This window comes from Argiope bruennichi, chromosome 5 (genome assembly GCF_947563725.1).
Source record: "Argiope bruennichi chromosome 5, qqArgBrue1.1, whole genome shotgun sequence".
NCBI lineage: Eukaryota > Metazoa > Arthropoda > Arachnida > Araneae > Araneidae > Argiope > Argiope bruennichi.
Window position 1 is genome coordinate 133,006,022 of NC_079155.1, and position 12,480 is coordinate 133,018,501.

Here is a 12,480-nt window from a genome sequence, read left to right on the forward strand (position 1 = left end):
ATCAGTCTGATTTTCAGTAACATTCTCTGGAAATCTCTGCGATCCACTTTTCTCGCTTGTCGTTTCTACCAAACGTCTTGTCACGTGGTTAATCCTTGAGAAATTCTTTTTCTCAGCTAGCTTTGGGCATTGGGCTCGTAAATGCTGCGATGATCCGCACTCAAAACATTGACGCCGATCGGAACGTTCTTGCTTCCAATTCCGAGGACTATTCGGTCTCTTATAATCAGTGTTCATTGCATTTTTGTCATGGACAACAGGATTTTTCTTTTCAAAATTCCCATTTGTTCGTTTCCTACCATAACTAAGAATATATCCAGTTTTTGAGCTTCTCCTTACTCCGTCGTAATCATCAAGGAGATCGGCTAGCTTAGATGAAGACGAGATTTTTGTCCATGTGTCGACAAAATGTTCCCGAACTTCATTTCCAACTCTTCTTTTAATTTGATCTACAACCATAAGATCCTTCAATGATTCGAAATCCTTTACGTTAACACCATCCAACCACTCCTCCAAGAAGCTTCTCAACTCAAAGGCCAGATCCCTCCATGAACTTTCCATTCTCTTTTGATGTTGCACAAACCGCAATCGAAAGGTTTCTGCACTCAACTTAAATCGTCGTAAGAGTAATTCCTTAACATACTCGTAAACGTTTGATTCCTCTTCAGGTTCCCTTGCTATTATCTGAACAACATCTGACGGAAGAAGTGGCATTAATTGGGTGACCCAATCTGTCTTATCAATCTTTAATCGTTTAGCTTGGCGCTCAAATATGACTAAGTAAAGACTTATATCATCATTTTTGGAATCAAACTTCTGAAGTATCTTTTGTAACTCTGAAGAATTACGTTTGTTGTTCATTTCATTATTCTCTGACATTAGGGATTGAGTTTCAATCGAAGTTTGCAATTTAATTTTCTCTAACTCAAATTGCCTCTCTTTTTCCTGTCTTTCCAAATTTTCTTTTTCTTGTCTCCTCTCCACAATGCCTTCTAAAACGCCCTTTACAAATTCTTCCTCGTATTCGTTGGAATTTAAAATCAATTTTCTAAGATTAGCAATCGTGTGATTCCCATCAATCTCTTCACCTAACTCACTAGCTAATTCCTGAAGATCACACTTCCTAGCTTTAGCTATGAATGCCATTATTCCAATTCAACAAAATAAAGAATTCTGCATAAAAATGAATGGTATACAAATAAAATAACACAAATCAAAATACTGGCTTATATTAAGTTAAAAGGTAAAGGATCTGTTAAAGCAGAAAACAAAACAGCAATTCTAGCTTCATTAAAGGAATTCTCCTTTTCGTTTCCTTAGAAGTATAGCTTAAATACTTATATGGCTACTATCAGACTCAAACTAAAATACTAGGTTATAAAAAAGAATGGTGAAATAATCAAATTTAACTAATAATGAAATTAATAATATTTAACAAAACATTCAATTAACTTTAGCACTTAATGAAAATATGAATTCATACGAGTATTTCTGCAGATTAATCATGTACCAAAATCACAGCATAACTCATCAATCAAACAAACAGAGATAATTAACATTCGTTTACCTTATTAAATAAAACCCAATAACATAAAAATGAATTAAAAAATAATCCAGATTTAATATTCAACATTCAAAACAATATTCAATTAACCAGGATTTCTTGCTATACTTTTTAAGCTTGTTGCTTAAATATAAAATAATCCAATAATGATTATAATAGCAAATATAATACTAGATATATCAGAAATACACGTGGTGTAAGAATAGGTTTACAGATACACTTGATGTGCTATCTTTTAACTACTTTTAATTTATTCAAAGAGCACTGCTTCTTTCTACAAGGTCTTCCCAATTATAAAATACAATTCTATAATATTATATTATCGTTGTCTCGAAACGCACTGCCACAAAAACTCCTTAACCAATATTTGACGCTGTTGCGATAAATATTCGAACAAATGTAACACTGACGTGTTTTAAAAATTAACACTGATGTGTTCTCACATTTAACACTGACGTGTTCTCTCAAACTAACACTGATGTGTTCTCACATTTAACACTGATGTGTTCTCTCAAACTAACACTGATGTGTTCAAAAATTTAAAAATGATGTGTTCACGAATTTAACACTGATGTGTTCTGAAAATTACCACTGATGTGCTCTGAAAACTAACACTGATGTGCTCTGAAAACTAACACTGATGTGCTCTGAAAACTAACACTGATGTTCTCTGAAAATGAACACTGATGTGCTCTGAAAACTAACACTGATGTGCTCTGAAAACTAACACTGATGTGCTCTGAAAACTAACACTGATGAGTTCACAACAAAAAAAATGGCGCTGATGTGCACGTTTCTGAGACAAACGATAAATATTTTCAATTCAATGGGAAAAGCATTTACAATAATAAAAATAAGCTCTCACCTCTAACCTTTTGTAGGCAACACTCCAGTAGATATTCCAACATTTCCTTGGTAGGATCCTTCCGACTACGCCAGTAAGATTTCTTACTCATCCGACGTGTATTTCTTGTGGCTGTTCCAACGACGGCTGGCGCCTACTTAACGTCTAGGCCTGAGTGATTATTTTAAATCCAGTTCAATCTTAATAATCGCCCGGTTCAATCATGTTGATTGAATAGAAATAAATACAGGAACCCATCATATTCTAGATTATTATATTATTTACATATTTACAGTAACGGTTTAAAATATAAAACATAAAAGTGAATCAAGCATCTCGTTCATGGCGAACCATGCCACCTTCGCTCCTCGTCCTTATCTGTCTAGTACACTTCCTGTTCGTCTCTCCTGGTTTTCACCCCCTCGGATACCACGTGACCTTTCCCCTCTTGACTGGTTTTGCAAGCTTCGTCGTTCGGAGCGGAGGAGCGGGTCTTACACCAATGGTTGGATTCCATTTAAGCAATACTTGCTATTACTCAATAAAAACCTGGTGTTATTCATCACCGACATCATGCTTACATATGCAGCATAAAACCATTCTGCCTCTCTGGCTTTTTTTTTCTCTGTAAAGAGCAACATATTTATCAGAATCGAAAATTATCTATTGAAAAGCCAGAAGAGACAAATTTGTCAAGAACAATGGCTTTCAACTCTACAAATGTTGAAACCATCTTCAAAAATCTCGAACACATTCAGTTGAGATAAAAAAAGGGGGGGGGGGACTCGATTACAAAGTGCCGTTTTTAACGAAATGAAACGAGTCAGATGAATGAATGTGTTTAATGATTCATTTTAAGTTCAGATAATTACAACTGCATATTTAATATGTAATTTCAAGTCTAAAAAATTTATTGTGCTTTGCATTACATTGCAATGTGTTCCGGTAAATTATTTTTCTGTTTGGGAAGATGTAATATCATCGTTGTATTGGCTGCTTACTTTTCAAGGTGCCTCTTCAGTAAAATATTGCATGCGATTTTATATTTCATGAAACGATATCTTTTATTATTTATTGATAGTTATTTGTTTTGCCTAATGTGTACATATTTTATCAAAATCAGACCTTGAACGATAAGCAGATGCAAAATGTTTTATTCTAAAATGTTTTATATTTATAAACGGGTTCTGTGAAACCAAGCTTATCGAGCATTTTTAATTCAAATTGTTTTCTAGTTCCCCGAATATTCTTTTGACATGGCGGTGAAAAATCCTCTATCATTAGAATTATTTTTCTTCAAAGCGAAATCAAGACTAAAAATTGTCATTTTGTTTCTCAAAATAATTTTAAGTAAAAAACATCCTTAGTGATCCGCTAAAAAAATCCTTCATTTCTTTTTCTATCTTAAGAGCATTATCTATGAACTATCTCTTACGAAATGTGACTCTATGCAAAATACTTTGTATTAAAACAGTTCAATTATACTCTGTTTCACCCTAACTTGGCAGTAGTGTATATTCTAGGCAAGCCGAATCGCAGTCGTTGTCAGGGGAACTGGGTTACTTTAAAGTACAAAGTTACTAGAAATGCAGATCGCTGGCGGAACTTTATCTCGCAAATTTTTCGCCAAATAGTAAATATTTATTAACTTTATTATATTATCATTTTAAACCAGAGAATTAATTTTTTCCTTATTTTCATTATTTTTTTCAATATTATTGATGCATTATTTTAATAAATCATTAAAGTTATTTCATTTCGTTTCATCGTTTCTCAAAAGAAAACCCTAAATCTTTCAATATTCTGTAAAGCTTAGTTCGGTTAATGTTTTTAGAAAAGATATCTGTATCATCGTTCACATCTTTTAAAACTTTATCTATTGCTGGGATCTCATTTCTACGAATAAATGCATGGATTTTTCGTCAGATACAGGATAATGTAAAATCCTCATTTTTACATCATCATATTTACTTTTTCATAAGATGACCTGAATGTTTACCTACTGAGCCAGGTTGCTTCTTTCCAGGGGTACTTAAAGGACTGGATGCCTTTATTTCTGTTTTCATGTTGCACTTTTTGTTGATTTCACTCGTCTTAAAGATGTGCAAAGCGTATTCGGTGATAACACTTTTTCTTTTTCAGACATTTTAGAAGTGAATAGAAATGACGAATCGAATAAATATTCAACACTCAAAACTAATAACTACTAATGTGATTAATAGTATCAAAAATATCAGCTGGTAAAAAAGCGAGAATAAGAAAGTACGAAAGATGATAATGGTTGGGAACTAAATGAAGCTGAGTTGGCGGAGACGTAAAAGAAAAGCGCGCCAAATATTTGACCTTGAAGACCGGTTCTAGCGAAAGTGGAATTCATTATGTCAATCGTTTCGTTTTATTCGTTCGCAACCTGGTAACTTAACAGATAAACACTTCTAACTTGAGAATAATTTTAAATACATACTGATAAAAAAAAGGATTTCTGTAATTTATGATATTATTTGATAACTTTCTGAGCATTTTAACTATTTTAAAGGCGGAATTGATGGGGAACTCTTTTCCAACGCGGAGCGTCACATTTTCTGCCTTTTACAATACTGCCAAGTTAGGGTGAAACAGAGTATAATTGTCGAAATGACTATTTTTAGTATCATGCAAAAGTGTTAATATTAATATCGCCATATTTTATTGATTATTTTAATTGATTTATTAAACTTTTACATATAAAAAGGAATTTTTATTGCGATTTTTAGTTGAAAACGACTTTTTTCTCTTGATATACATATTTTTAGATGTTTTTCTTTGTTCACATTTTTGGATAATTTAAATTTTTAATATTCTCTCTCCAGCTAATCAGTGAGTCATGTTCGAGGCCGAATGATTCAAATAATGCAAGTGATGATGCGACCTCCTTCATCGCTCCAATATACAAAATGGGAGATTTTTTTTAATTGATTTTAGTTTAACTGTTATCTAAACTACAAATATTATGGCAAACCAAAATAACGGAATATTTAATTTCACTATCGGCGTAAGGAAGGAAAAAAAAATTGAAAATTTAAATTGAATCGTAACTATAAATAAGCAAAAAGACTTAGAAATTACAAAACTCTTTTTTTTCCTCCGTATATAAACGAAATACACCTCAGTTACGCAACGCTTCTTATTCTATTGTTGTGTTTCCTTTGTAAATTTGTTTTATGGGTCAAGAAAAGTTTATTGGGGCTGCTGATTTGTCAGTCAATTTTAAAATTTTTGTGCTATATTGAGTTGAAAAGAATTTGGAAACATGAAAAGGAAATTTCGAAATTTGAACGGCGATTCTTGAATAATTGCGTGGGCCGTTATCGACTGGTGCTAAGGTCTCAGCTTCGGAATCATCGGGTTTCAGGTTCGAGACCAGATTCCACCGAAGAACCACCATGGAAGCTGGTCTGGTGCACGCTAAATCCGTCGGAGCCAAATGTCTTTCCACTGGTGTGGTGTGGAAGTTTGGAGAGAAGGTTCCAGCTCAGGTGTCGTCCTCGTCATTCGACCGCGGTTCAGAATTCCCCAAATAGCTCTAGTATTGCTTTAAAACGGTATGTTAATATAACTAAATTAAACTTGAATAAATTCGTGGGCATATATCTGGTAAATAAAAAACAAATAAATTGCTTACTCTGAAAATAACTGGGACCCCGAAGTTGTGAGGTCCCTGGCCTGCTGCTTTCTTTTCCTATTTTATCATTCGAGTCTATGCATGTTTCACTTTGTCTAATAGAGGAAAATACGTTTTCGCGATCTGACACATTCTTTTAAAATATTAACCATTCTCTCCTTTTTACAGGCGAACTTGACTCGTTTGGCGAAGCATGAGTACTTTCCAGGTATCGGGGATGGCATCGCGAAATGCCCTTTCGACCCTGAGGACAACGCCACGGCGGTTTGGGTAGGTTAGTATCTAGGCACAGATTGCTTTATTATGATTCTAATTTTTGAATGTTTTACACAGTCTAACAAAATAAAATTATTAATTAAGTACTAAAAGAATTTTATTGCAGGTTTAATAATTTTTTTCAATTTTATTATAGATTTAATATTATCGGGCATATCATAGATTTAGTACAATTATATAGTCTTAAGTCTAATACAGTTTTCCTGTATCAGAGCAAAGTTTCCAAACCTATTCTTCACGTAAATCTATAGCGCATGGCTGACGACTGTTTGGATAATCTCAGAAGTTTATGTTGATAATAGAGGAAAGGGCAAAATATAAAGGATTAAAATGATTTTTTTAAAAAGCATTTCGTTTTCTCACCTTCGTGCGGAGAGTTAAATTTGTGCAAATCTAAAAAAAACTATTCGTGTAAATCTGTTGCAGATAAATCGATTTTAAATCCTTAAAGAAGCTGAAAAAAGTAAAATAGATTGGAGTTTCAATAAATTCAATTTTTATCATCTCCGATTTTAAAATAGGAAGAGAAAAATATGTTTGAATATGAAATAAAAGTTATGAAAGAATACTAAAAATTGATTTTAATACTACAAAATATTTGAAACCTTGCACAAATACAAAACTAGAAGAGAGAGCTTTCTTTTCTTATGTATCAATGAAGATTAGTCAGAGGGCTTGTCTGGGACAAGAGCCATTAGAAACAACAACAACAACATAAATGAAGATTAAATGACAGACATGAGATTGTCTTCGTTTCAACCCAATTTAATAGAACTCAGTTCCATAGAACAAGGTCAAGGATCGCATTCGTATTGCAGCCCCACTTGATTATCATAATTAATAGTTAGCTCACTTTCATCATAAGATATTGCGAAATCGATTCAATGCCATTTTTATTTATTTTGGTATTGGACTAATACAAATCCAAAATGAAACAAAAAGTATAAAAATAATAAATCTTACAGATGGTAGTTAATTCGATTCTCTTATTCTTAAACTAACCTAAAACATAATGAACATCCTTGTGCTGAGGGATGGTTGGTATAATATGATAAAAGAAGTTAATCAAGAATAAAAAGAATGTTTAAGAGATATAGTCAAGAAAAGAAAAAAGAGAAATTTGGTGAACACTAATTTAGTGTGACGCTTTCAGAATATGTCATAGAAACTTACTACTAATCTTTGGAGCCGGGATAGCATGGTTGGTAGAGCAATAAATTCGCATCTCCTGGGTTGCGAGCTCGAACCCCGCCGGCTGAAGTCTCGCCGTGCACACGGCGGACGGTGTATGCATAGATCTGCCATCGCCAGCAAGTAGTCCCCCAAGCCGAGACAATACCATTGAGGGTAGTGGATCAAAGATGATCGTTTTCTGATTCAGGTCTAAATGACGATCTGTGGTTGAGTGAATGAAATGCATGAATGAAGTCCGCCCCATGAAAAGGGCTGTGACGTATGAGTAGTTAAGTCGTACTCTTGCCCTTAAATGGCGTTACTAAAACAAGAGACGCTAAAACTCGGCTTAAAATCGCTGACTTCATCAGCGGGCTTGTCTGAGAATCATAAGCAACACCAACTACTAATCTCTAAATCGCGTGCACGTTATGTAACGAATGTCTGAAGCGAGTTGCGAACTGTGGCTGTAGGAGCAAGATTTGAAACTGCCTTGTGGATATCAGAAATCGTGTCATGCGTCTCAAACTTGTTATAAAGTTATATAAATGTGTTGGAGGTAATGCTTAAGATTCGCACTTCGTTGAATTTTAGCAAAGTTTTCGAAGTTACTATTTCATAATGGAATCTCTTCCTCGAATGGTAGCTATCTTGTCTCACTCTCATGCGTCGTACATCACAGTCAATAGAATGCAATTCGTACAATCTTCAAAAATGAAACACGTGTACATGTGTATTGGTTAAAGTGCCTATATTTATCACTAGTCTTATATTAAGAGAAAAGACAATTTTTCTGTTGTTTTGCAGAACATGGCAACCCGTCCGGTCTAGCTGGTCTCTACAGCGGCACGGTGGCTGAATTCACGAAGGCGGATACGGTCATCTTCAGGACCAACCTCTACAACATCACCACAAGGATGGAGATGCATCCTTTCAAAAGGACCATCAAATATGACTCGAAGTGGTTGGACAGTGAGTTTTGTTCGTTTTAGAGTAAAAAAATTTCCTCAAAAAAATATCGAAAACACTTCTGATTGCTCTTTGTTTATAAAAAAATCAAAACATAAATTTATTTAGTAATGTGTTTTCTTTAAGTAAATCGTGTTTGTATAGAAGGTCTGCTTCATATTTATTTTCATTTCACCTTCTAAATTTTCGATAGCAACCTCTTTTAGCTTCTGTCTTCTATTAAAAAATTTTTCTCGTTGAGAACTCTTCTAACATGAAATTTTATGCGATTTACTGCATACATTTCGAAGACATATAAGAAAAATAAATACATTTATATATCATTATGCATAAAGGTAGAAAATAGTTATTTTACATCTGTTTACTGTTTACAATTCTTTAGTTGATTCTATTTTTTAACGTTTCTTTAAAAAATACGAGCATAAAAAAGAAGAAACTAATCCAAAATCTTTAACAGTCAATTTTTCTATTTTTAGCACCGAACAATAATCATATCGGCTTTATAACTTGTAAAAATGCTATGAACTCTTTTAACTACCGCCTAATAACTTTGACGCTGTTTTTACAAATTACTTCAAAGGTAATGAATAGTAGATTCGTGCATTATTCAGAGACAAACAATTTACTCCGTTCACATTAGAGGAGCCACTGCACTGTTGATAATTTCTTGCCTTTAAAAAACCAATATTCATTTTGCATTTCTAAAAAAACAAAAAACAAAAACATTTATTCAGAATTATTTTTTGATAATGTGCAGCTGTAGAAAGCCATTGCAAGGGCGGGATTCTCAAGAAATCTGTATACTTTTTGTTTAAGAAGAGATCCGCGGGTTTTTGCCAAATCTTAGGACAAGAGAAGTTTCTTGGAATAGTATATATTTGTTCATGGTTAAAATGAGCGATACTGTAAATTAATTTCTACCACCTGTCAAAGAATAGTTATATGTAAACAACTTATGCATTTAATGTACAAGGAACCATATTTCTTTTACTGAGTAGGTTATGCTGCTGCTTTCTGTCGTCCATTTCTCAACAAATGATTAACCCATACCCTTGGACAATTCCGAATTTAAATATTCGAACCTGTTTCATTCATTCGAACAAATCCTACTCGTCAGACTCTATCTTTGAGCAATTTTTTGCAGATCATCAGCAGAAACATCAAGATTTTGTTGTCATTTTCTCATTTATGTAGATGGGTCCAAATTATCCTCTTGAGTCTCATTTGCTGTTATTTTTCCCAACTTTGTCTCATCTTTTGTTTTCCATCCTTTCTGCTCGATTTGCACAGTAGGAATTACTATCCTCTTTCGTATTTTAAAACTGATTTCAGAGCTCCCAGGAGGAAAATAAGCAATATACACGGATTCTTTGAACGTTTTTGTAGAAGTTGTAATATTTGCATTTGTAAAAGTTGTTATTTTCAAAAGACCTCCGCTGGTGGTTTTTGTTTGTTTGTTTGTTTTAGACCTCTATGAAAATATTTTTTCAAGGGATTCTCTCTAGCATTCTGTTGGATGCTACCACATATGGATATCCTAGGATAAAGCGGACTCATTCAACCATCCGTTTTTTAAAGGCTTCAGAATTGTATTTACGTATGCTTGCACTTAAAAGTGCAAAGACATTTGGACCAAGAATAGTATTCATGTTATTGAGGTCTCTTCATATGTTAACCGCAAACGGTGTGTTCAGATTTCACTTAAAATACACAAGTTTGCCCACCGTCTTCTGGCCAAGCTTTGGTCACATTGTAGGTATACATCCTTGCTGATCGCTTATCATTTAAATCGACCGTTTGCTACTCTTTAACACGAATTTAACTACATTGATTTCATTGACTGATCGACATCTTTATGTTCTATTTTTCTGTATATTTAAAAATCACTGGTTTAAATAACGGTGTTGAACATTTTCCTCCTGACCCATTTATACCTTTTCATAATTTAGAAATAAGCAATATTTTAGATATTGTCTGACTAAGTTTTATAACCTTGTTTTGTACAACATTTTCGCCATACGCCCCGAAACATAAAATAAATTAATAACAATTGCGGTAATTTTTGATGTGAAATTTATTTTAAATTGCTTTTTTTTTCTTATAAAGTAGAGAACATTTATCGTACATAACCTTAATTAAACATTTATTAAAACGTATTTGAAACATTGTGAAATTTTGACTAGAACATTTTTCAGATAATAAGCTCTTGAAATTTTATACTATAAAAACTTGATGTCCTCGTATTAGACTAAATTTCAAAGCAAACTCTTATAGGGTCTGTCTACATTCTTTGAGTATAATGAAGTACGATGCAGTGGCTCCTATTTTTAAATTTGGCCTTTTAAAATTATGCGAAAAGAAACCTTAATATTCAGTGAGAAGAATTAGAATGTATGTATCGCGTCTTTGTTTAAATAAAGTCTTTTATAAGAATTTATTTTAAAAAATGGTTTGAAGTTTTAAAATATTATTTCATTTATGCTATGTATTGAAAATACCAAGGATTTTTTTTTTTTTTGCTTAATTTATTTTATAGAATTACAAATAAATGGAAATTTATAAGATTTTTTTTAATCCATTTAAAAAGATCATTAAATATTTAAATGCTTAGAATAAAAAAATTGAAATTAGAGTGATATTTAAAATAAATTTAACCTGGGAAACGGTTTCAGTTAAATGAATGTTTATTTGCTTTATGTATTAAAAAATAAGTAAATGAAAAAAATTTGACATTTGAAAGAAATGATCACTTAAAGAGATGAATAAATAAAACATGAATTTTATTTTAGTATAACTTTTCAGTGAGGAGATTTGAAGAGCTGATCGCATTTGTTTTGAGTAAACGGTTTCTCATGGCGTCGCACCAAATGAGCATTCCTGAATGAAACAAATTCCAAGTTTGCTTTCAGGATCCGAATGAAATGCCTCGTGGCATTTGGATGGAAATTGTTACTGAAGAATAATCAAAAGAAAAATGTGCCGCCATTTTGATTCCCCTCTTTGTCAACAAAAATAATTCTATTTTATATTTAAACGTGTAAAGGAAACTCTGTGTTTCAATTAATAAACTTTTTGGGAGTCGAGCATTTAAATATTGAAGTAACAAATTAAATTCTTTTATCTATCATAAAAATGTTCACATTGTATTTTTATCAATATAAACCAAATGAACAATTCATTTCAAGCTTTTATGAAACGTTTTTTTTTTTAGACATTCATCTTCCTGTCCGATAATATGGTGTGCACTTCCAAATTCTTTTTATCCGAATTTGTAATACAAATTTAGCAGTCATTGCAGTTTTAGCTGAGCAGAGTTGTTTTGCTGATATTATCATATAAGTGGAATTTAAATTCTGAAATAACTTAATTTGAGATGGGATCTGACCTTCAAAAGAAGCTTTGGGAACATTCACTTTTTGAAAACTTTTTAAATTCGTGGATAACCAAGCTTTTTTGTTAGAACTTCCAATGAGTGGCTTCTTACTTCTTCATCAAAATCTCCATTGATTGAAGACAGCGGATAATATTTTATTTCATACTGCTTGATTGTTCACAATCCCAGTTTCATTGGAATGCAAGTGTTGGTTTGCTACCACCTATTATTTAACGATTGTGCTAGATGTCAACAAGGCTACTTTATGATTAGCACTAAATATACCATAACCGGTCCAATGACCGATTATGAACTTTTGCATTGAAAATAGGCATATCATCCTATCGCTTTAGTACATTTGAGTTCATGATTTTTTTTCCTTAGAATTATATACAGTTACACTGCTTAAAAAAAGTATAAGGACAGTGTTTTTTTGCCAATTAATATCTCTTATTTTCTCCTAACTACCAGATATTTATGCAGATTTAGTTTAATGACCCTTGTTTTCATTTTAGGCAAAAATTAAACATCTACCACTAATATTATTAAGAAAATTAGTATATATAATTTCCGATGCGTAAAAAAAGTAGAAGGACACTTGCTAATATATTTAATTTAGT

The 12,480-nt window shown here is 32.6% G+C and overlaps 1 protein-coding gene across 7 annotated transcripts in view; it reads left to right on the plus strand.

Annotated features, from left to right (window-relative positions):
• LOC129969679 (semaphorin-2A-like) overlaps positions 1 to 12,480 on the plus strand; it is an 802,435-nt gene that overhangs the window by 748,181 nt on the left and 41,774 nt on the right. For all 7 annotated transcript variants that reach the window (XM_056084340.1, XM_056084339.1, XM_056084342.1 and 4 more), the window contains 2 exons: positions 6,238 to 6,343; positions 8,326 to 8,490. In XM_056084340.1, coding sequence (XP_055940315.1) covers positions 6,238 to 6,343; positions 8,326 to 8,490 — 271 coding nt within the window. The remainder of the gene's footprint in view (positions 1 to 6,237; positions 6,344 to 8,325; positions 8,491 to 12,480) is intronic.